We start from the raw sequence: 25973 nt of genomic DNA, 5'->3' as shown, positions 1-25973 counted from the left end.
CCCTGAAGACGTGTTGGAGGTGTTGCTCTCGGCCATACGGCCGGCAACAAAGTCTCTGTACCGTTGGCGTAAATTCTGCGACTGGTGCAGAGTTAAGAATGTGGATCCTTTTGAGTGTGACATTCCCATGGTTCTATCTTTTTTGCTTTCCTTGGCCCACAGGGGCTTGCAAGTGGGGACCATTAAAGGTTACCTGGCAGCGCTGTCCATATTTACGCGCTCGTCTGAAGAATGTTCCTATTTTAAGATTCCTTTAATTTCTCAATTTTTGAAAGGGCTCACTAATGTGTTCCCTCCGTCACCTTTTCTGGTGCCCGGTTGGGATTTGAACCTTGTTCTTAAGTTTCTTATGGGTGCTCCGTTTGAGCCTTTGCATTCTTGCCCTTTGAGACTGTTAACTCTTAAAACTGTGTTTTTGGTTGCGGTTACTTCCGCTCGCAGAGTGAGTGAGTTACAGGCACTTTCAGTTAAGCTACCCTTCACTGTGTTTCATAAGGACAGGGTTGTCCTTCGAGTTCGTCCTTCCTTTCTTCCGAAGGTGGTTTCGGAATTTCATTTGGGCCAGAAGGTTGTTCTTCCGGCATTCTATCCTCCTCCGCATCCAGGTAAGGAAGAGGAGAGGCTCCATAGGCTTGTTCCTAGGAGAGCGTTGAGCTTTTATATTTCACGCATGTCCCGGGTCAGAGTGGACGATCAACTCTTCATTGGTTATGCTGGAAAGCGTTTGGGACAAGCTGTGACGAAACAGACTTTGTCTCAGATTATTTTGGCTATCTCCGAGTGTTACCGCTTGGTGGGTAAGGACCCACCGGCTGGCTTGCGGGCCCATTCTACCAGGGGTATGGCTGCATCTACTGCCCTACAGAGGGGTGTTCCTATTCGTAACATCTGTGATGCAGCCACCTGGGCTTCTGTACATACTTTTGTACGGCACTACTCCCTCGATTCCATCCGAGGACAGGATCTGGTCTTTGGCAAGGCAGTCCTTTATTCCGCAATTTGATTGGGCATGCTAAATTTGTGTTCTAAATTCTTTTCCCACCTCCTTGCTTTGGTACTGCTTTGGGAGTCTGTCATAGATATGGAATACGTCGGAGGACCCAATCCCCTCGAAGAACAAGTTTCTCTTACCTGGTAACGTTCTTTCGATGGGATGGTCCGACGACGTATTCCATATCGCTCCCTCTATACCTTCCCCGCTGCAGAATTTCTTATGCGATTGCAGCTTACGTTTCCGCAAGGCCTTGTGTCTGACTGGCATAAGAAAACTACAACTGAGGCTACGGGCGTCGTGCGTCCTACTTATCACATCGGGTGACGTCAGCCGTCGGAGGTGGTCCTCGGGTACGGCGCATCGACGTCATTGACGCAGGACGCAGATGCCAAAAAATGTTCCTAAGCGGCACAGCTGTGGTGATTACTGTCATAGATATGGAATAAGTCGTCGGACCATCCCATCGAAAGAACGTTACCAGGTAAGAGAGTAACTTGTTCTTATACCCCTACTTAAACCCAATGAAATTCCGACGGAATGCAGCTCCTGTAGGCCGCTCTCGATGCTCAATCAGGACAATAAGGTATTGACGTCCATACTGGCGACTAAAATGAAGAAAGTGATACATAAGCTAGTACAGTCGGATCAGACTGGGTATGCCCAGGCTGAAGCATGATCTGGAACTTGAGGAGATTACACCATGTTCTAGACAGGACAGCATCCTGGGACACCCCGTGTGCTTTACCTACATTGGACGCGGTTAAAGCTTTTGTTTCAGTGAGTTGGGACTGGCTCTATGCAGTATTGCATAGACTTGGTTTTGGGTTAGTGCACATTAAGTGTGATCAATTGGTATATACCAAACCAATGGCTAGGGTAAAACGTGTGGTTACATTTTAGACGCGTGGGAACTAGGAAAAGGCGCAAGGCCGGGCTGCTCTTTATCGCTGTTGGCTTTATGTCCTGGCCATGGAGCCGATCGCTGAGTATATTAGGAAGGAATATGGGGATGCAGGTATTGAAATGCATGGGACTAGACACTTCATATCCATGTATGCAGATGACCCCTTATATATTCGAAAAACGGAGGATAACCTGGAACTGTTGCTGGAGGTTATGGCGCTATTTGCGAAACTGTCGGGGATCACCATCAGCATGGAAAAGTCGGCGATATTTCCGATAGCAGGACTGTGAGAGGTGGACTGCCAGTGCTAGCCCTGCAGTGTAAAGAGCGCACATTTACATACATGGGTGTGAATGTGTATCATGATCCGGAGGAAGAGCATACACCGAATACAGTACAAGTGATAGAAGGTATTGAGAACTCCATGAGATTTTGGGCTAAAAAATGGCCGCTGTCAATGATGGGGAGAGCGGCCTTGCTGAAGATGGTGGTATTGCCTAGAGTAGTCCACCTTTTTGTGAATGTTCCATTCTCTATACCCAGGTCCTACTTTAAGAAATTGGCAGGTCTCAGTAGGAGCTTCCTGTGGCACAACGGGCAAAGTAGGATAGCGTTGACATCACGATATAAACCACATGCAGAGGGGGGGAATCAGAGTTCTGCACTTTGAAGGATATTATATAGCGGTACAATTGCAATTTGTAGTCGATTGGCCTGCTGAGAACCCCACACCAGTTAGACAGATTTTGCAATGTACAGGGCCACATTATTATTTGAAAGAAATCTGTGGATGGGGAAGCCTCGGGGGACCCGGGAAGCACACCTAGTGTCTCTGCAGTCAATATATTGGACAGAGCCGTTGTAGCGATGGGTCTGAAGGACCCAATGTCAGTTCAGACTCCTTCGGTTTCGGTAATGTCATCCACGCCGTAGGCGAGTAGGGTTATACGTAGATACTCCTGCTGGGTGTCCACTGTGGGTGATTTAATGCAGGATACTGTTTTTGTACCCTTACCCAAATTGATAGAGCAGACTGGCATACACCTGGGTCAAAACATGCTACATAGCGCCGTTAAAAGGGAGATGATGAACAGATGGCCAGCATACAGCAAACTAATGGAGGAACAATCGGTAGTAGACACTCTGTATGACGTCGTTGAGGGAGGGCACACTATATCTCGGATATATGAGCTCCTACTGTCAACCGGGCCGACTTACCCACTGACATTAAGAGGTAAATGGGGAAACGGATCTGGGAACCACCCTCGCTGAAGCGCAATGTGGGAGGGTGCTGGGATATCACAAGAAGGTGTCACGTAATGCTAGACTAAAGCTTATACAACTATTGGTAACACATAGAGCGTACATGACACCGATGCAGATATCTGGTTTTCCAGATACAGCTCAGCAGAGATGCCCGAGGTGTAACGCAGATGATGCAGGAATGTTGCACATGTTCTGGGCATGCCAGTGGTGGGACTATTTTGGCGAGAGGTGGCAAACGGACTTAAAAGAGGTGGAATAGAATTGGATGTGCTTTCCCCGGGTGTATGTCCACGCCACAAAGGTCGAAAAGCATGTTGCCAAACTGAAGGATTTGGTATGTATTTTGGCTAAACAAAGAATTGCTATGGCATGGAAATTGTCCAAGGGTCTGTGGGTTTAGGAATGCTGGAAAGACTTGTATAGGTGGGGTGGTGGGCAGAGACTGAAGCATGGAGGGGAGCGGTGCAGAAAAACTGCTGGGAAGCCTCCGGCTGGACAAGTGAATGGGAAGCCGTATTACTAAACCTGGTTACTACAAATTCCACTGTTGAAACAGGAACGAACAGCCCCTAGGGTAAATGTATGTTCCTCCGATTGACAAAATACAGAGATGTTGTAGAATGAGCAGAAAGCGGGGAGAGGGGAGGGAGAGGGGTGAGAGTTGGGAGGGCGTGGGATACTGATATTGATACAGTATGTTATAATGGTATGTTATGTTTGTTGTTTAAATTCCTTTGGAAAACTAATTAAAAAAATAAATAAATGTATTGGTGCCTGGGAACGAAAAAGGTTTGCCCCATGACGCTGACTCCCCCGCACCCACGCTAAGGCGCTACTGTCCCATTTGGAACTGCATTCGGGGGTTCTGCTGAGCTGCTTATGGTTGGGAATTATGCATGTTCTGTGCCTGAACGTGTGGGGGTCTCTGTGGTAATTGGGTATAAGCCTGATGTATCTCGTAGGGTATGGAAGTAGCCATCTGGGGCTGGAAGGAATAGGACTATGGCGGTGCAGGGCCAGGTTGAGTGGATGGGTTGTATCTTGCCCCTGCCTACTTCTGCATTTTCTCTCATGAAATGGCCCCACCTCCCACAACTCCAACACTGAGAGGGCCCCATATCACCTCTGGGGGGGGGTCTCCATCCAATTCCACCTACGCCTCCCCGCCCCTTCCCCCTTGAAACCCTTCTCTTCCCTGCTTCTGACCTCCTTGTTTCCATTCAGAATACTGAGATTGAGGTCTACCGCCCCATTGGCCCTGTCCTCCGCATGGCCAAAAGCACCCATTCTATCATCTTTGCACGATGCTGCCTGCTCCACCAAATCTGTCTGTGTTGGCCATTACCGCTCCTTCAACTGCTATTTGAGCTTATTTATTCTGCATCAGTTTTGCTTCCTTAGCCTTCAGTCGCTGAGCCATTTCCTTTTCAAATGGACACGTATTCCTCATCTTGTGATAACTCGTTCTCGCCAGCTTCGCTGCTTCAGAATTTTTTTTTCGCCAGAGGGCGCTGTGCTCGAGGCCATGGTGTCGATTGTCCCTCGACTGGCTCTGTACCGTGTCGACGTCGCTGATGGTATAAGTAGCTCGAGCCACGCCCGTTGGCTTCAGGTTCGTTTTTCCGATTGCTTCGCTCTCGTGAACGGCGCGCTTTGAGATTTTCTGTCAGAAAATGTCTTCTTCATGAATCGCTTCGACTCCCAAAACTGGGTTTAAGAACTGTATCGACTGCGGGTCGAAGATGTCTATCACCAATCCTCACCGTATCTGTATTTGGTGCCTGGGCTCGGATCATCGCACCGGCGACTGTGGCTCCTGTCCGTCAATGACGGAGAAGGCCCTCCGTGAGAGGAAAAGTAAGTTAGCGGTGGGGCGGGAGGCGTCGAAAGGCACTTCCAAGGCCTTGTCTAAAAAACATAAGAAATCGTCCGATTCAAAAGAATCGGAACGTCATAAAAAACATTCGAAGAGATCCCGATCTCGTAGTAGGTCGAGACGATCTTCTTTGCCTTCTTCCAAAAAGCTAAAAAGGAGTCCTAAATCTCCATCGTCATCATCCGATACATCGACCAAATTGGTTTGATGTCCAACAAGATCGGATTCCCCTTCAAAATGGGAGAGTTTTAGAAGAAAAATGATGGAGGTCTTTGAGAACGCAGCCTCGACCCCCTCAAAGAAACCTCAGAAAAGCCAGACCCCGGTCGCTCCACAGGACGATACAGGGAAGTCTTGAACTACGGCGGTAAAACCCAGTAGTACCCATAAAACTCGAGTCGATAAATCGTCGAGAGATCCTCGAGGATGGAGTGTTTCTCCGATACCTCATAAAAAGCAGAAGTTGTCGAAGTCGCGTGTATTCTGATCCTGCAGAACATGCAGACTCGGGGTACAGGTATTTGATGAGTGGGGTGATAGAATATATGGGAAGGGGAAGAGCCTCCCCTACTTTTGAGCAGGATGATATGACGGACATTATAGTCCGGAGACCCCGGAAAGATCCAGTTCTCCCTTTCCATAGGGCGCTCCAAAGGACAGTTGAAAGGAACTGGCAAAAACCTGATAGCACTGCTGCAGTAGACAGCAATCTTCCAAAGAAGTACAGAACTTCTGCTTCTGATCCAGAATACCTAAATAGACACCCTACTCCAGAAAGACCGGTTATTCAGGCTGCTACTACTTCCAGGCAGACAGCATACCCAACCATACCTCCGGATAGGGAGGATAAGAAGGTTGATGCTTGGGCTCGTAAAGTTTTTACTTCAGGTAGCATGGCCTTGAAATCGACCAATGTCACCTGTGCCCTGGCCAGGTTCACACATACCCTGTGGGAATGCATTTCGGCAGCAGCTGAACATATTCCGGAAGGCGAGGAAAGGGAAGGCTTCCTGAATATAGTCAACGACAGGAAGGAGGCAATGGGGGAATGTTTTCCAGTCTGGACTGGATACTGCTGACAATATTAGCAGATCCATGGCATCAAGCACAGTGCTACGCAGATTTGCGTGGTTGAGAAAGTCGGGTTTGCACCAGACGTGCAGACCAGACTTCTCAACATGCCCTTTGATGGCTCGAGGCTGTTTGGTAGTAAGGCTGATAAGAGCCTAGCAAAACTACAGACCTCAAAAGCGGCAGATAAATCCCTTAGGGCCTTCATGCGACAGCCTCAGAAACCCTATTCAGGTTCATTTTCCTGGAGGGGTCGCCCTTTTTCGATACTACTCTTCTGTTGGTAGAGGAAGAGGACAGGCTTTTCAAAGGGGCAAAAGGAATGTCACTCATGGTGGACGAGGAAAGACTACAAAGCCATCATCGGGAACGGCATCTATGCCCTCACCCGCTCCTGCAGCTGCCGCCAAATCACTCTGAGGTCTTATCGTACAAAACACCAGTGGGAGGCAGAATCTCTCAGCGTCTGAAAGAATGGCGGGGTATTACTTCAGATGCTTGGGCACTGCAAACAGTAGCTCAACGTTACTGCCTTCCCTTCCTAAAGACCTCACAATCATCCACCGGGAGCCAGCTCTACCAAAATTCCAGACCCGCTCCTTTTGCAGGAAATTTTAACCGTGCTAGAGAATGGTGCAATAGAACATGTACCTGTAGCAGAGAGGAACAAGGGTTGGTACTCCCCTTATTTTCTCATCCCAAAGAAGGACGGAGGACTGATTTTGGACTTAAGAAAATTGAACAAGTTCCTCAGGAAGGACAAGTTCAAGATGGTAACCCTTTCTCAGATCCTTCAGGCTCTCCAACTCCAAGACTGGTTGGTATCATTGGACCTTCAGGATGCTTATTTTCATGTGTCAATCCATCCCAAGCACAGAAAAGACTGAGGTTCGCAGTTGGCGGTTCTTGCTATTAGTTTCGAGTTCTGCCTTTCGGGCTGACCTCCGCTCCGAGGGTTTTCACCAAGCTGATGGCGGTAGTGGCAGCGAGTCTCAGGAGAGGGGGGGATTCACGTCTACTCCTACCTGGACGACTGGCTGATCAGAGCACGTTCTCCAGAACAAGCTCAGGAACATCTGTCGATCACCTGCCACTTCCTCCACAACCTGGGTTTCTCCCTCAATTTCAAGAGGTCCAACATGATACCACACATGATACCATCCCAACAACTCCAGTTTATCGGAGCAGTCTTGGACACTTCCTCAGGCAAAGCCTCGCCACCTGAGGTGAGAGCTCTCCACATCCAGCAGATGGTAACAAAATTCCAGAAAGCCCAGCATCTGCCGGCCTTCGATTTTCTGAGGTTGTTCGGCCTCATGGCACCCTGCATTTTTCCGGCGCCAGAGGCCTGACTGAGAATGAGATCCCTCCAATGGGCCCTCAGAACTCAATGGTCACAATTCTCGGGGAATATGTCAGATCTTCTGCAAGTCCTGAGCGCAGTTGCTCAGGATCTATTATGGTGGGCTTGCAACTACAATATCCTCAAGGGAGAATCTTTTTGCCAACAATGGCCGGAGATAACAGTAGTGACGGAGGCCTCACTCACGGGGTGAGGAGCTCACACCAACGATCTGACAATCAGCGGACGTTGGTCTCCATCGAAGTCCAAACTACACATCAACCTATTGGAGCTGAGGGCAATCAGACTAGCGCTGAAGGCCTTCCTGCCCTCCGTACAGGGAAAGAATGACGGACAACACAGTGGCCATGTACTACCTCAACAAAAGAGGAGGCTTAGGATCACTACCTCTGTGCAGAGAGGCTATGCAGCTCTGGTTCTGGGCAATACGAGAAGGAATCTCTCTATCGGCAGTTCACCTAGCCGGAGAGCAGAACACGGCGGCAGACGCTCTGAGCAGGCAGAGCACAGTCTCCCACGAGTGGGAGCTAGCTCAGGAAGTCCTTCTGGAGATCTTCGCCCTTTGCGGAACCCTTAAGTGGATCTGTTCGCAAACCACGGTAAACCGGAAGTGCGATCAGTATTGCTCGAGGGAATTTTCCCCTGAGAGGAGCTCTAGGAGACGCATTCGTAGTGGATTGGTATTTTCCCCTGCTGTACGCGTTTCCTCCAGTCCCCGTGATTCCTCAAGTAATCAGGAGGTTGAGAATGTTTAGGAAAACCATGATCCTAATTGCCCCGGACTGGGCCAGGAGGACGTGGTACCCAGACCTTCTGGACATGTCCATCTGCCCTCCAGTACGTCGTCCACAAAGAGAGGAAATTCTCTCGCAAGAGGAAGGTCGTGCTCTCCATCCGGAGGTCAAGGCACTCAACCTTCACGCATGGTTTCTGAGAGGTTGGGAAACAGGTATTGGGATCTTCGGGATGATGTAATGGAGATTTTGCTTTCGGCCAGGGTGGCCAGCAACAAACTCCTTGTACCGGTGTCGTTGGAACAAGTTCAGTAACTGGTGCAAAGATAGGGATGTGGACCCTTTTCAATGTAGCACACCAATGGCGCTTTCTTTCCTATTACATTTAGCCAATCTGGGGCTCCACATCGGGACAATCAAAGGATATCTTGCTGCGCTGTCCATTTTTAAGCGCTCCTCGGAAGAGGTTTCTTACTTTACATTACCATTAATAATACAGTTCCTGAAAGGACTTGCAAATGTATATCCACCAATACCATTTCATGTTCGAACTTGGGATTCAAACTTAGTTCTTTTTTTAACCATTTTTATTTTTCAATGGAGACATAATCAATTACAACATATGATCGTTACACTTTGTTGTCATAATGCATAGACCAACTTTCCATTGAGGGTTAATGTCACCCGTGGCTGCGTAAATTGTCTCCAATTTCTTCATCTGTAAATCATCATCCCTCCCTCCTCCCCACTGTCCCTTTTATAACTTTTATAACAGTTTTGAAAAGGTAAAAATATTTTGACTTTCAACAAATGTGCAAGAGTATAACTTTTGATAGTATGAGTCCACATTATAATTTCGTTGTCTGTTACTTTACAATAGGTATCTCCCAGTTTTATCGTTTCATTCTTAACTTCCTCCCTCCCTCCCTCCCTTCCCAGCTACAAATTTTGGAAGTGGGGGCCAAGAGGACCGGCGTCTCTGCAGTGACTATTTCTTTCATACATAAGTTCTTGGGTGTAGATGTTGCACAGTTAATTCCCTCTTCCCCTTTATTTTTCCCTCCATGTTCTCCTTTCTCTGTTCTGGTGTTAAGTGATCAATATATATCTGAGGGTCCGTGGTTTATAGAAGTGGGCTTCCCTGTCTCCAACAAAGTCTCTGAAAGGGGACCATATGGATAGGTATCTCTGATATGTTTCTGTTCTTATGGCAGTTACCTTCTCCATTGGCATTACTCCCCATTAAATTCCTAACATGTATACCATTTGAGCCTCTGCACTCCTGTCCATTGAGGCTTTTAACACTAAAGACTGTCCTTCTTGTGGCATTAACATCAGCCCGCAGGGTTAGTGAACTACAGGCTCTCTCATGTAAACCTTCATATACCACATTTTACAAGGACAAGGTAGTTCTGAAGGTTAAACCATCTTTCTTGCCGAAAGTAGTTTCCGACTTCCATTTGTCATGGAAAATTGTTTACCAACATTCTTTCCTCCTCCTCATTTGGGAAAAGAAGAGGAGAGATTTTATAGACTGGACCCCAAGAGGGCCCTCAGCTTTAACATTTCAAGAATGACAAAATTACGTCAAGATGACCAACTCTTTGTAGGTTACACAGGTCGTAAATTGGGGTTAGCGGTGACAAAACAAACTATATCCCGTTGGATCATTCTAGCTATATTGGAATGCTACAGATTAGCAGGAAAAGACCCACCGGATGGGCTACGTGCTCACTCCACTAGGGGAATGGCTACTTCTGCGGCTTGGAAGAGGGGAGTCCCTGCAAAAGATATTTGCTCGGCTGCAACATGGCCATCAATGCATACTTTTATCAAGCATTACTGCTTAGATGCCTCCTCCTCCAATGAGGGGCTATTTGCCAGAGTGGTACTTCACTCTGTCCATGAAAACGAGAACTAGCACTCCCACCTCCAAATTGATCACGGCTATGGGAGTCCATCACAAGATGAGGAATACGTGGGAGGACACAATCCATTCGAAGAACAAGTTACTTACCAACTGTAATGTTCTATCGACTGGATGTTCCTCCCACGTATTCCTCATCGACCCTCCCAGCCTACCCCGCAGTACAGTTTGTTTTCTTACAATTTCCTCTCACGATGGGCCTATCAATCACAGCATACGCCTGGATGTTCCACGAGTATTTCCTCAAAAAAACAGAACTGAAGCCAACGGGCGCGGCTCAAGCTACTTATACCATCAGTGACGTCGACACGGTATGGAGCCTGTCGAGGAACAATCGACGCCACAGCCTCGAGCACAGCGCCCTCTGCCGGAAAAAAAATTCCGAAGCTGCCGATAACAAGCTATCACAAGATGAGGAATACGTGGGAGGAACATCCAGTCGAAAGAACATTACAGTTGGTAAGTAACTTGTTCTTCTCATTCTTTAATCCTCTTACAATGGTGTATAATTATAGTCTGAATTTTGGCCCACCCCTCCGCCTCTATGCCCACTATCTTCTCAAGCGCTTTCTGAACTTCCTTGGTCAATCCCCTTTTAATGGCAAAATGGAAAAAGGAACTGATCGATCCCACTGGTCTCCCGTCTCCGTTCGCCACATCTCCTGCACTTTTAAAATATACTGAGCGGGGTCTTCATTGTCCCCCATGGTGTACTGCATTATGTGCTGGAAGTCCGGTGTGTCAGCATACGCCTTCCGCTGCACCTTCCACACTTGCGCTCTGATGTTGAAGGGTGCCCCATCGTGCACATCATCATTTTACTTTACTCCTGGATATCCTGCCTTAACCCACACGTCCCCAGCCTGATCTCCCACAGTTGCAACAAGCAAACTTTTCTGATCTCCCACTGCCAAAGCAATCCTCGCAGTGTGCTTCTCAAATGCATATATCCATTTCCCAGCCCCCGCAGTGAGGGGTGGGAGTGTTTTAATCAAGTTGTTCTTATCCATCTGAGCCTAAGGCACATAATGTGCCCTCTCAGGGGCTTTATGAAATAAGTGCCCAACCCTTGCCTCACTTTCCATCCATTGCTTCCCTTTTCCTTACCACTGCTACCCGCCTGAATCTGCTCCTCAATCGCAGTCCCCACACGCTCTCTAATCTCGGTGAAACTTCTGGTGCCTCCTGTGCGTCTCCCTCTTCATCCTCCAACTTGTCCAGTGTCCCATTCTCCTTCCTGCAGGTCTCTGTTCCCGTCCCTGTCCGACTTCACCGTCACATACCCTACACTTTTTGCCCGTCCACCACCACCCCCTTCTCAATATGCGCATTCTTTATTGCGATGCTATCCAGTCTAAGCAAAATGTCTCCAGCCCACCACTCGTACAAACCACTCTCTGGTTTGCTCTCCCCCTCCTTTACTGCCCTCAATCGGGCCAACTCCTTCGCTTCTTCTGCCTCCTCGAACTCCTTCTGTGACTTGTTCTACCGCAGTGAAAAATGTTAGGTTTTGGTCTTATGGGGGTGGGCTATGGGCGGCCTCGGCACATGTGTTGGGTTTGTGTATCCCGTTGGCTTGGCGTGTGGTGGGTGGGTACAGCCCCGCTCTAGGCAAGGGTTGCAGTTCTTCCACTGGTGCTGTTGAGTTCACTGCGTCCTAGGGTTATGCTCTACATAGGTTATAGGCAATAGGTAAAGTTTTTTTTTGTTTTGACTTCCCCAGGGTGCAAGACAGTTTACTGCAGTAGGTAGCCCAGTGTATCTTTATGGTAGCAATTTGATAACTAAGTGGTTTTTTAGGTACTGCTCTACGTGCTGCTCCCCATTTTGTTTCAGGGACTTCCTTTCTTCCAGGAAACCACAAGCTAGGCCTAAAATGGCTGTTCTGCTGCCGTGGGCTCTTTCTGAGATCGATGTGGTAGCCTTTATAGTAGTTTGAACTGGTTCCCTGCCTGGGCAGTCCACTACATTACCTCTAGGGGTGGGCCTGGGTGTTTAGCCTGATTGACTGGCCTCCAAAACCTTTGGTAGAAATCCCCTGGTGTCGGTGGGATGACAAGCCAACACCTGTACATAGAGGTAAATCTAGTAGAAACCCTATTCCTACACGCATTCGAGAGATGAGCAGGTCTGGTTACCTGCTGGTGGATTTTACCACTGAAAGCCGTTGTATTTGATTTTGAGAACTAATCTAGCCATACTGGTGTCCCTTATATGTGCTCAGTTTTGCATGCGTGCTGGGCGTCCTTCATTGTCCTGTCGCTTTTCCTCTGCGTCTGCTGCCATCCTGGGACTGTTTTCCAGGGCCAATTACTGCTGTTTACCGCCAGGGTCGTCATCTTGAGTTTGGATGCTGCTGCTTCCTGGAAGGGTGAAGCCGCCAACACTCCACAAATTGGCTTGACCAGGCTGCCTGCGTTTGCCACCACAGTTGTCCTGCTGCAGGCGCCATTTTTGTTGGTGTGTCATCTTTGTGTGCCTGCTTTATTGACAGGCTATGTTTTGTGCAGGTTCCTTCATCTTCCTAGCCACCATCTCAGTTGCTGATTCCACTTCTGTTTGGTGGGTCTCACTCGTTCAAAGAACGATTATTCTGCTTTTGGGCGCGAGTTATCTCCTCATTGTTCAAGTCCCTGGTTGACTTGATCCTTAATTTTGCCCTGTAAAGTTAGGCCTTTACTTAGTGTTTGCCTTTGCTAGAATAGTTTTCAGGAACCAACGAGGCAAGTATAGGCCCGAGGTTATCCATGATACTCGCCCTCCATGGTCTGTGGTAGTCTGGTTCTGCAGGTTAATATTCGGGGGCTGAATCCTGACTTTCTGCTCATGGGGCTACTTGGCCTAGAACACTCGACTGGATCGCCTCTTGTTTTCCACTGGTGCCTCATGGGGGCTGGTTGCCTTCTTGTGTACCTGCGGGAAGGAACTGGGACTTACCTTCGTTTTCATCATAACCGAAGGTCAGCCTAAAACGTTGTCATGTTTCCTATGGACTACTTTATGCATGCTATAGGAGTTGAAAGTTGAAGAACGATGTCCAATGTAAGCAGAACAAAATACAGGTGACACTGCAGGGTGACTTACCTGGGTGGTGGCGTTTTGCTAGTGTCACTGGTGTTCTCCAGCAAGCCCTCGATTTTTCGAGACTTCCCCTAATTTGTTGGGTATTTTCAAAATCTGTGCATTGCACTCCTGCTGCATAGGATATACATTGTTTCACTGCGGTGCTACTGTTTCCCTACATGGTGTGCAATATGCCCTTCTGGTCCTACAAACGGTCTACCTATATCCTGATAGCCCGCCTGTGTGTTGGACATCCCGGTTTACCACATCTAAATGCTACTACTGTTTATGTGCGCATGTATTAAGTTCAATACTTAATTTAGAATGCAGTGGAAAACCTGTGCTGAGCTCTGTGCGGTACCCTCGGACCCGAGGGTAGCTCACATTACTTTCTTTGTGTAATATTGTCTAGGCCTCTACCCTTTAACTTATATCTGGAAGTCTATATGTAGTGTCTTCTGCCACCAAGTATGGTGCTTACATTGTAGGGTAAAGAGTGAGTTTAACCTTAACTGGGCATTTACTTTTTATTTTACTTACTATGCTCTGTGTTCTGTGTAACCGGAGTACTTATTTTTGGCATTTTAAATATTTTTCATATGACCTTATAAATAAAGTGTATGTCTTCAGCATACCAGTGTGATGTCTATTGGGTTCCTTTCCATCCTGTGCAATGTGAGTTGTGAGGTCTTTCAGCAGTCAATAGCACAGGGACTCCTGCCTTTTATACGACTATGCTATGAACAATCTGACTAGTTTGCAGGTGGCAGTCCAAATTCTGCAGTGCAGCCCTCTGTTGTAATAAATAGTTATTTTCTTCGTCATTATGATTTTTAAAATGTTTTTTTTTTTAATTAAGGCATTTCCTTATGTTAACTGCCCTTACAGGTATTTAACCTTTTTCTTCTTCCAGTGGTGGCCCCTCCAATTCTTTACATTATAGACTGTAATCTCGAATATTTCTGTTTTTCAGATGATTTTGACCATTATATGGACCGGCCCAACTTTCACTCGCACAGCGGAGTTGGAATTCGGGGGCAAGGATTGAGAAATGTCTTTGCCGTCAACATTCCAGAAAGTTCAGGTAAGATGTGCATATGGGATGGTTCATGACCTCTTGCAGGGCAGTCGAGGGGATCAACGGGTGACTTAACACCCTAACCGATATGGACAAATCATAGATCACAGGGATTGAATTAAATGGTGTAACCAGGACATGGCTCTGTCTCTGTATAACAGTGCAACCTATAAGGAGAAAACGACCCATTGAGAGGGATATTAAAACCTTATTCAAAGGTAGGGTTCCAAGTGCCCTAGTCTACAATCGTTCATAGTCTGTGAGGTGTGGTGGGGATACTTTGTGTCCCTTTAACTCTAAAATGGCTATGCATGAGAGTTTGCCCTGTCCTTTGGCCATTGTGCCTATTGGCCTTTTTACTGCCCTCTCAGGGCTGGATTTGCCATACATGTTAAGCCCTTTCCTGGGCATAGCCTCTGCTTCCCTGGCAAAACAGCTCTGTTTGTGGCCTGATGTCAGGGCTTTGGCTGTCTGGTCAAAGTCCAAATCAAGACCAGTGTGTCTGTTACAGGGAAGATAGGGTGGCTTGAGGCTGTCCATGATTGGTCATCCTCTGCCAATCTGAATGGTGTAGATCCTTAGCATTTGTGGGCTTGTAGACTCAAGCTCGATTCCTGGATAAAAGGAGGACTCCTGCAGCCATTCTTCAGATCGTCGTTGGAGCCAAGACCCCTTTGAACAGTAACATAGTAACATCTCGCTGAAGACCCAGAAGTTGTCATTGCAACCATCCAGCATCGTCTTTTTCGACTGTCCAGGCAAAGCCCAGCTACCTTGCTGACCTCAAGGAGGCCTTCAAACAACCAGTCTTAAACCATGTGTAAGGATCCTGCCATTGGAAGCCTTCGGAACTTCAGATCTGGGGGCTGACCAGCCACCTTGTGGACTATCTCTCTGCCTTGGTCTTCGTAGCAAGTTCAGATGTGGGACTCTGCAGACCCCCTATTTTTTAAACAAGCGTTCTTCCACTGCTGTTGCAGCTCTTCAGCACAAAGAGGGAACTTGCAGGACCAGCTTTTTTGTTTCTGCTACAAGCGTTGACATCTGCTGTTTGATCGCAGTGGCCATCGCTGATTTGTGCCTGCATCGCTTTCTGGGGTACTTAGGTTGCCAGCAATGCTGTGCTCCTTTCTTCATTGTGCCAGGTTCATCCAGCTGTTTGGTGGCTTGAACTGTATCGCCAGAGCGCAAAAGCGCAAAACCTCAGACTAGCCGGATGTTGAGGTGGGTTTCTAAAATCTAGCCTGGTGAAAATGGGAACTCTTGAGAGGTTAGCCAAACCCATTCAAGGTAAGTGTGGAGAGTGGTCAAGGCTTAGTCTCAGGAGTTATTGGTCAGGGGGCCACAATGAGTCCATACAGTGAAGCACGCAATAATTCTGCTTAGACAGGTAAGTATAACAATATTCTATTATAGGTCTAAAACGCACTAGAAAAATTAAACGAGCATGTAACATTATCACACAACACTCAGTACTCTTACGTCTTGTCCCCTTTCCTCCATACTGCATGGGCGTCCCTTCCTAGGGATGGGAGACAGAACCTTTTTCACGAGAAAAAACCTTCTTCCCCTTTAAATATAGAGGCACGCGGAGATGAGGCCCTGGGAGCATGCACTACCCTGAATCCGCCCACCGGCGCCACACCTCGGTCCCCTTTTCCGCATTGACGGGAACGGGCCGATTTCACCAGCGCTCCTGGGTTTAGCTTCAGCCATGTAATAGCACGCGCTCTTCGCCGGATACTTCTGTATTTTTGTCATACTCCTCCGCGGGGCATGTCGACTTCTGCGGGCCTCAGCAGGTGTCCAGCCTGCGAGGGGATGTTCCCTACTTCCGACCCCCACGTTCTTTCCTCCTCTCCACTCCCACAGATTGAGACAGAAACTCTGTCGGAGATCCGGTCACTGGTCGAGAGCCAGGCTGTGGAAGAAGTCCCAGCCTCCCAGAGAGGATTGGGCTTTTATTCCAGGATTTTCGACATATAAAAGAAGAACCAGGCTGGCCTGAGAGTTGTGTTGGACCTATCCACCCTCAACTTCTCCCTTTTGGAAATTCAAGATGGTTACGCCAGCACTCATTGCGGAGACACCAGACAAGGGAGACTGGATGTGCTCCCTGGAACTGAAGGACGCATATCTACATGTCCCGATTTGGCAACTACATTGCTCCTTCCTGTGCTTCAGGATCATGGGCTGTACAAGGTGCTAACCTTTGGCCTCAACTCAGCCCCGAGGGTATTTACCAGACTCATGAACGCGGTGGCAAGTCTCCTCATGGCCCAGGGCCACCACGTCTACCTGTACCTGGACGACTGGGTCGTCAGGGCGAGATGTCCGGAAGCAGTTACCCACACTTCCTCTGCACTTATGAACACACTCCACGACCTGGGGTTTACCATCAACCTCAAGAAGTCTCAGCTACAGCCATGCAGAGCCTCACCTTCCTGGGCCTCATATGGGATATGAGCTCCGAGAAGGTCTTTCCCTCAGAGGAGAAGATTGCAGCCATCAAGAGGGCCTCTACGTACTTCCTTACCAGAGCAGTGACCTCAGCCTGGTGGTACCAACACTTACTGGGTATCATGGCAGCGGTCCTTCTGGTCGTGCCACACACAAGACTCAGGATGAGGAGGTTACAGCTGCACTTCGCAGCCTCATGGAATCAGGAGAGGGGCTCCCAAGCGGATCTTATCAGCATACCTCTTTCTCTCCACTCCGACTTTACTTAGTAGTCCAAGAACTGCAACCTGCGGACGGGCAAGCCCTTCCAGCAGCCGTCTCCGCAGGTCACCATCACTACGGACTCCTCCGTAGAGGGCTCAGGAGCCACTCTGGACAGCCAAAGCGTCCATGGAGTCTGGACCCGGCAGGAGTCGCACATCAACTGGCTGGGACTCAGGGCCATCTTGCTAGCTCTCGGAGCTTTCCTTCCGATCATTGGGGGCAAGCCCGTCCTTATCCATACCGACAACTCCACCAGCATGTACTATGTCAACAAGCAGGGTGGTACCGGGTCCCCTCCGCTGTGCACCCTAGCTGTCGGCATGTGGGAATGGGCCCTGAAGAACAACATCTACCTCTCGGCCGTCCACCTCCCGGGGAGGCCAACTCTGAAGCAGACAGGCTCAGCAGACTGGGAGCAGACAAATTTGAATTGGCAATTGAACGACCAGGTGCTGATGGAGGTCTTCAGCAGATGGGGGCACCTTCAGGTGGATCTGTTTGCCTCCTGCAAGAACAGGAAGTGCCATCAGTTCGCATCTTGGCATGGGCTGTTTGCGGGCTCCCTGGGCAACGCATTACAAATTCAGTGGGAAGGCATGACAGCTTATGCCTTTCCTCCCACACCCCTGGTCCACAGGGTAATCTGCAAGATAAAGGAAGCTCGTCACTGAAATCATTCTGATAGCTCTGTGGTGGCCGGCCAGACCGTGGTTCTCCGAACTGCTCAGCCTCACGGATAGACCACCCATTCACGTTCCGCTGGGTCCAGCCCATCTCTTGGCCCGTGCATAGGGGCAGGATCATCCGCCCAGCTCCACAGAAGTTAGCCCATCAGCGTAGTTCCTGAGCAGGTCATCCTCGGGCACCTGATCTTCTCTCAGGCTAACTTAGAGATCATTCAGGGCGCCAGGAGCAAGGCTACCAGGAGCCAGTACAAGAGTAAATGGACTAGGTTCTGTCATTGGGCAGACTCTAAGGAGATACATTTCCCCCACCCCTTACGTGCACACTGGATGACATACTCTCCTTCTCTGTACACCTCGCCCACTCAGGCGTACAGGTGGAAACATGTTGCACCTATCTGGCAGCCATAGGGGCCTACAGAAATTCAGAGGAGGAAGTCTTTTCTTTTTTCCAAACCGATGGTCAAGAAGCATCTGGTGGGCTTGTCCAGGCTCTACCCGCCCATCAGGAGGCCACACCCCGTGTGGGACCTCAATGTGGTGTTGGGCTCCTTGGCGCTCAATCCCTTTGAGCCTATGTCGTCCGCGGACATCAGGCTGGTCACCATTAAGACAGCTTTGTTAGTGGGACTCACCTCTGCTCGCAGAGTCAGCGAGATCCAGGCTCTAGTGGCCTCAGAACCCTACACCACTTTCCACCGGGATAAGGTGGTCCTGCGGACTCACCCTGCGTTCCTACCTAAGGTACCCTCAGCTTTACAACTAAATGAGGAAATGGTCTTTCTCCAGCATGGGGTATGGCATGGATTCACATGCTCATGAATATTCCCCGTCGTCAGGCTGGGAATCCTCGGTAAAGAAAAAACCAGTATCAGTTTCGTTTCTGATCTGTCTTTCGTAGTAATAACCAATCACTGGTCTCTGCGTCATACTGACCACAGCCAATGACTGCCCTCTACCTAAGCACCGCCTCTGGCAGCCATCTTCAGATTTTTACCGCACGTTCATGTGTTGGGATCCTCGTGCTATTGCTCTCGAGCGTTAGTGCTATATTTTTCACGTTTTTTCTCAAAAAACTTCGTTTTTTCGGTCAAAAGAGCCTCAAGCGCCACCGACTCTCCATCTGATCAACGGGGACCCGTGTCGGATTCGTCTGCGCCCCTCAAGGGTGAAGATCTCGTCGAGCCACGCTTTTGGAGGACTCCAGAAGTTTCTCAGGCCCGGTCATGGCCCAGGAGAAGGGAAGCTCGACGCCCGGAAAGCTGTTCAGGGTCTGCCCTGGATGCCAGCTGCAGAACTTCTTCAAGGAGGACGAACACTCTTTTTGCCTTTACTGCCTACATGAAGACAAGACGCACGTGGAGAAGGACTGTGCGCTTTGCGGCAACATGTCGGAGCGGACCATGAAGGACCGCCATCAACGTCTCGCCAACTGGCTGGAAGGGAAGAGCCTGTCTGGCGAGAAGAAGAGGAAGAAATCCGAGCGGTCTTCTAAGACCTTTGAGGACGCCCCGGCGACGGGGGTCCAACATAAGGCCAAGCACCGCGAGTCCGCTGGCACCGGGAGCGCCGAACGGTCGGGCTCTACGGGCGCCAGGCTGGGCGCACCCTCCCCGGCACCATCAACCACGAGCCAACGCTCTGGGTCGGGTAAGAGGAAGGCCGAGCACCCGGCGAGGCTCCTGGAGAGGCCCCGGTCGAGCTCGAAGGCGGAGGGGGAGCGAGGCACTGTCCCCCCCCTCAAGGATAAGGCGGTGAGCGCACCTAAGGTGGTGAAGGCCTTAATCCATCCGGCCAAGCCCTCTATCGAAACTGTCGCGGCGGCCCTGGCTCAGCCTGTGGAGGCTACGCCAGTGGTGGCGACCTCGGGGCTCAGAGTCTCCCTGCCACCTCGGAGGGAGTCCTCTTTTGTGCCCATCGATAGGACCCCCGTGAAATCCCCCGTGGGGAAGAAAAAGGGGGGGGCAGGGCGTCGTCGTAGATTCGGCCTCAAACTCGGAGGAGGAGCTGGTCGAGGTCTTAAGCCACGGCCTCGGCGTGGAAGAAGACCGGCCCGTCGGGATGGATCCCGACGCAGGTGATGACGACATCGTCGAGGGTACCGACGGGGCCCCTGATCGCCCGTCGGATTCCCCTCTGCCAGCGCCGCGAGACAGCTCGGCGGCCATTTTGTTGGCTATACAGTCCTTATGCTCAGAGATAAGGACGAGACTACCGTTGCCGACGGAACCTCTCCCGTCGGGGGACCCAGAACCGGGACCTTCTGGGGTTCCCCCTACCAAGAAAAGAAGGATCCACCCTCCTCCTCCTTTTCAGCCGTCGCGCCCCTTCCAGCCCTCCTCCCCGTCCACCCGAGGGGATGATACGGGGACTGACACGGCAGCGACGGGTACGGACGACGAGGTATACGACGAGGATGTACCGTCGTCGCCTCCCACCAGGGCTTCTCCGCCCGACGAGATTGGATCGTTCCACTCCATGATCGCCAGGGCATCCGAGCTTTTCTAACTCTGCCCTGAGGAGAAGAAGAAGGAAGGTTTCCTTTATCAGCGACGCGAGGCCAAGAGGAAGACGGTCCCCGCAGTGCCTCTATTGGACGACATTTGGGATGAGGGCCTCACCCTCCTCAAGAACCCTTCCACGGCGCCAGCTAGAAGAGACCGGTACGAGAAAAAGTACCGGGTCCCGGACACGGCCCCCCTGTGCCTCCGGGCGCAGCCTACCCCGGACTCCGTCGTCTCCGCGGCGGCCAGGAAAAAAGCGCGGGGGGGTGCGGCCTCCACATCGACTTCCCCACCGGACGGCGAGGGAAAGAAATTGGACGCTATGGGACGCAGAGTCATCTCGTCTGCAGCGACGACGATTAAAGCTGCCAACGCCTTGGCTATCGTGGCCCGATACGACAGGGAGCTCTGGTACAAACTGGCTCCCCTGCTGGACTTCTTGCCGGACGACAAGAGGGCAGAGGCCCTGGAGATCCTGCAGGAAGGTGAGGTGGCTTCGGACCACGCCATTACCGTTGCGACGGACATCGCCGACACTGGGTTCCGCCAGTTGGGCAACAGCGTTTGCCTTAGGCGGCGTGGATGGCTCAAGGCTACGGACTTCCGTCAAGACGTTCAGACCAGAGTCCTGGACATGCCCTTCGATGGGAACAACCTGTTTGGGAAAACAGTGGACGATTCCCTTCAGGCCATTAAAGCGGACACCGAGACGGCCCGGGCCCTTGGAGTTCTGCAACAACGACGGACGCCCTTTCGGAGCAGCGGAGGCAAGGGCGCCTCCAAAGGTTCCGGCGGCGGTTTCTCCTCCTACCGTCAAGCGGCCCGCTCGTCGTCTCAGGAGGCCTACAGAGGACGAGGCAAGTCTGGCGGACCCCGCCGTCGTCGCCAAGGACAAGGCGGCAAAGCCTCGTCGAAGCAGGATTGAACCGGCCGTGGGGTCGGGCCCCCACCGAAGCACCCCGGTGGGAGGCCGGCTGGCGAGCTTCGTCAGCGTGTGGGAGTCCATCTCCACCGACCGTTGGGTGCTGGACGCCTTGGCCCGGGGCCACGCGCTCCAGTTTCAAAGAAAGTGTCCGCGCGTCCCCCCCGTGGCCAGGAAAGAACTTCACGTCCCCCAACTTCTCCTGGAGGTAAAGGCGATGCTCAGGAAGGGCGCCATCGAACTCGTCCCAAAGAGGCTTCGGGGCTCCGGAGTTTACTCGAGATACTTCCTCGTGAAGAAGAAGACGGGGGGATGGCGCCCCATCCTGGACCTGCGACGTCTGAACAAGTTCATCAAGGAGCAAAAGTTCCGGATGGTCACCCTCCAGCACGTCCTGGGTCAGCTGGAGGAAGGAGACTTCCTGTCGTCGTTGGATTTGGAGGATGCCTACTTCCATATTCCCATCCTAAAGGGGCACCGAAAATTCCTCAGGTTTGTGGTCCAAGGGCGTCATTACCAGTTCAAAGCCCTCCCCTTCGGACTATGGTCGGCACCCAGGGTGTTCACCAAGTGCCTCGCACCGGTGGCGGCGCAGCTGCGCCGCGAAGGGATCCACGTCTACCCCTACCTGGACGACTGGCTCATCCGAGCCAAGACAAGGGAGCTCGCCGTGGTTCACACGGCAAGGACCGTCCAACTTCTCACGGACCTGGGATTCTCCGTGAACTACGCCAAATCCCACCTGGTACCCGCGCAAGACGCTCTGTTTCTGGGAGCGAGGCTCAACACAGTGTCCCTTCTGGCCTCCCCGTCGGAGGAGAGGACCGGACCATCCTGGGCAAGGTGCAGCGGATGTTGGTGGCCGACGCGGCCAAGGTGAGGTCCATCAAGTCCCTCCTCGGAATGATGTCTTCCTGCATCTACCTCATTCCCATGTGCAGGCTCCGGATGCGCCCGTTGCAGGAGTTCCTGGACGCGCGCTGGATCCAAACGACGGGCAGCTTCGAGGAAAGGATCACACTCGACGAGAGTTTCCGACGAGCGATCCGGTGGTGGGGCACCCGCGCGCATCTGACGGCGGGCATGGACTTCCAGACCCCAGCCCACCAGGAGACAGTGACCACGGATGCCTCCCTGGAAGGGTGGGGAGCGCACACCGAAAATCTGCACGCAAGAGGCCTTTGGCTCCCGACGGAGAAATCCCTACATATCAACGTCCTGGAGCTCCGTGCAGTGTTTTGGGCCCTCAGGTCCTTCCTTCCGTCCCTCAAGGGCAAGGTGGTGAGGATCTTCACCGACAACACCACCACCATGTTTTACATCAGGAAACAGGGCGGAACCAGGTCCCCAGCACTGTCCAAGGAGGCGCAGGACCTGTGGCATTGGGCAGTCGCCCAAGGGATGTTTCTGGTGCCGTTTCATCTGGCAGGGATAAAAAACACCATCGCCGACTCACTCAGCAGGGAGCTGCGCTCGTGCCACGAGTGGGAACTACGGCAGGATCTAGTGGATCGCCTCTTCCGACGGTGGGGCACACCCCAGATCGACCTGTTCGCGACGGCGACGAACTCCAAGTGCCGGAGGTTCGCCAGCAGGTTTCCCCAGGTGAGGAGCATGGGCGATGCTTTCTCATTCCCCTGGGAGGGCCTATTCCTCTACGCGTTCCCTCCTTTGCCACTGCTAATCCGGCTCGTCAACCAGCTCAAGAGGTCACGGTGCAGGATGATCCTCGTCGCACCTGCGCGTGGCCGAGGCAGATATGGTTCCCGGACCTTCTGGACTTGTCAGCGTCCCCGCCAATCAAGCTGCCGGTGGACGCGGATCTGCTCTCCAGGGATGGAGGCGCCATCCTCCACCACGACCCGAAATCGCTGAACTTGCAGGCCTGGCTCCTGCAGCGCTAGAGTTTGGAGGATACGACATACCGGCCGACTGCAGAGAGGTTCTTGCAAAGGCCAGGGCGTCCTCGACTCTTAAATGTTACGGACACAAATGGAAGAGGTTCTCTGTCTGGTGCCAAGCACAGAAGATTAACCCTCTACGGATTACGGCTCCCCAAGTACTGCCGTACCTGCTGACGCTGGCCAAAGCTGGACTGGCACACGCTTCCATCAAGATTCATCTTGCTGCGATCTCCCGATACACCAGAACCACGGGGCGGACGTCCTTGTGGTCTCATCGTCTGGTGAAAGAGTTCATGAAGGGACTGTTCAGATCGTTCCCGCCGGTGAAGGCTCCGGCCCCGGCGTGGGAGCTCAACGTGGTGCTGACCAAGCTCATGGGACCTCCGTTCGAGCCTCTGCACTCGGCCCCGTTGAAGTTTCTGTCGTGGAAAACAGCGTTTCTTGTGGCCATCACCTCCGCACGACGGGTGGGAGAGATCCAGGCCCTTTCCTGCAAGGCCCCGTACTTGACTTTTCACGACACGAGGGTAGTGCTCAGGACGCACCCCTCCTTCATGCCCAAGGTACCGTCGGACTTCCACCTCAACGAACCCTTGGTGTTGCCGGTATTCTTCCCGTCGCCTTCGTCGCCGGCTGAGAGGACTTTGCACTCGCTGGATGTGGCTAGAGCGCTGAAGTTCTACGTGGACCGCACGAAGTGTTTTCGGAAGACGTCACAACTCTTTGTGAACTTTGGACCTGTCAATCGGGGGAAGGCTCTCTCGAAGGCTTCCATTTCCAGATGGCTCTCCGGCTGTATCATGTACTGTCATCGGTTGGCAAACCGACCGCTGCCTGGCCGTCCGAGAGCCCATTCCACCAGAGCGATCGCAGCTACCACGGCGTTCCTTTCTGGTGTGCCCCTGCTGGACATATGCAGGGCTGCTACGTGGAGGTCGACGCACACCTTCGCGAAGTTCTACTGCGTCGATCGGGATTCCAGGGAGGAGTCCAGGGTCGGCCAAGCAGTGCTGCGCAACCTGTTCGCCTGAGGTGAGCCTGGTGAGGAGGTAAGATGCTTAATGTTGAGTTTGATGCAATGCTTAATGTTGAGCCTTTGCCACCTCCCGTGGTTGTGCATGTGTGTACTGCTATGTATTCTTTATTCATGAGCATGTGAATCCATGCCAGACCCCATGCTGGAGAAGGAACAAGTTACTTACCTGTAACTGTTGTTCTCCAGCATGGGTCTGGCATGGATTCACATGCGAACCCTCCCGCCTACCCCTCTGCGGCTCTTCACTTGGTCATACTGCCACTTCACGTGCTTCCAAATCTGAAGATGGCTGCCAGAGGCGGTGCTTAGGTAGAGGGTAGTCATTGGCTGTGGTCAGTATGACGCAGAGACCAGTGATTGGTTATTACTACGAAAGACAGATCAGAAACGAAACTGATACTGGTTTTTTCTTTACCGAGGATTCCCAGCCTGACGACGGGGAATATTCATGAGCGTGTGAATCCATGCCAGACCCATGCTGGAGAACAACAGTTACAGGTAAGTAACTTGTTCCTACCTACGCTTTTCGCTGACCTCAAGGACGAGGCTCAGAGTCTTGCACTGTCTGGATTTCAGGTGCGCTCTGAATTTCTATCTGGACAGGACCAAGGGCTGGCACAAGTCAGATGAACTTTTTGTAACCTTTTGGGGGGCTCCAGAGCCAGCTATCAAGCATCCAAGGCTTCTATTGCACGTTGGATGTTGCGGCCATCAAAGAGGTCTATGAGGGGTAGCACAAGCCGCTGCCAGCTAACATGCACGCTCACGCTGTCGGAGCCAAGGCCACGGCCATTGCATTCCAACGGCAGGTTCCGTGGCAAGTCATAAGCAGGGTGGCCACCTGGGGCACCGCTTCGGCTTTCTGTAAGCATTACTGTTTGGACGCTGTTTCCAAGTAGACGCGACCTTCAGACATGCTAAGGAACTTACTTGCTTAAGGAGGGTCTCCTCTCCACCCTGGGGCTACATTCAGTTGTAATAGCCCTGCCTCTAACAACACGGCCAAACTGTTTAAAATCTGCATGGAACTGGTCAATCCTGTTGCGGTCTCCACCTCTCCTGTTCCCTCACAGACCCTCTGTATGGCTCTGCCCTCTCACTTCTCTGCTAAAACTCAGGACATACTGTCCTCTATCTCCTCTTCCTCTCCCTCTCTTGGCCCCCCTTTGGCCATCTCTACCTCTCCTCGTCCTTTCTCCTCTTTCTCTCTGACAACACCTGACAAGGTTTCTAGACAAGTCTGATCCATGAAAGTGCTGTCCAAACGGTGCTCCCATGCTCCTCCAGAACCATCAAGGACCATATTGACACCCTCTCTGCACCTTGACTGATTTCCGTAATCACTCTTTCACCACTGGAACGTTCCCTCTAGCCTTAAGCACTCCCTTGTGCACCTACTCCTCAACACGCCGTCTGTTCATCATACCTGTCAGGCAAACTATCGCCCAATCTCCATCACCCAAATTCCTGGACAAACTCTTGGAAAAAAGCTGGCCATCGCCCAGCTTACTCTCCACATTGAATCTGTTGGTTGTCTCCATGACCATCAGTCTGGCTTCAGAGCTGCCGGAGGCACCAAAACCTCTCTCCTGAACACCTGTGAAGATCTGCTCTCTAACCTTGATGCCAGCATTTCTTCTGTCCTAATCCTCCTTGATCTTTCCTCTACTTTCGACACAGTCAACCATGCCATCCTGATAAATCGACTACGTGAGAACCTGGGCATCACGGATCGGGCCCTGGAGTGGCTGACCTCCTTCCTCTTGGACTGCCCCTCCCAGGTCCAACTTGGTCCCTTTCTCTCTGCCACCTCTCTACCTGTGGCATTCCCCAGGGCTCTATCCTCTCACCCTTGTTTTTCAATCTCTACTTGGCCTCTTTTGCCTACCTTCTTCTCTAACTTTCAGTGTTATGGGGATGGCAC

The 25973-nt window shown here is 51.3% G+C and overlaps 1 protein-coding gene across 7 annotated transcripts in view; it reads left to right on the top strand.

Moving 5' to 3' along the window:
- The window catches only part of DNAJB2 (DnaJ heat shock protein family (Hsp40) member B2), a 628983-nt gene that overhangs the window by 241842 nt on the left and 361168 nt on the right, over positions 1-25973 (top strand). For all 7 annotated transcript variants that reach the window (XM_069616895.1, XM_069616890.1, XM_069616892.1 and 4 more), the window contains exon 6: positions 14172-14282. In XM_069616895.1, the coding sequence (XP_069472996.1) occupies positions 14172-14282 (111 nt within the window). The remainder of the gene's footprint in view (positions 1-14171; positions 14283-25973) is intronic.

The sequence above is a fragment of the Ambystoma mexicanum genome, chromosome 9 (genome assembly GCF_040938575.1).
Source record: "Ambystoma mexicanum isolate Mex_15411 chromosome 9, UKY_AmexF1_1, whole genome shotgun sequence".
In the NCBI taxonomy this organism is placed as follows: Eukaryota; Metazoa; Chordata; class Amphibia; order Caudata; family Ambystomatidae; genus Ambystoma; species Ambystoma mexicanum.
This window is presented reverse-complemented; position numbering and strand designations above follow the sequence as displayed.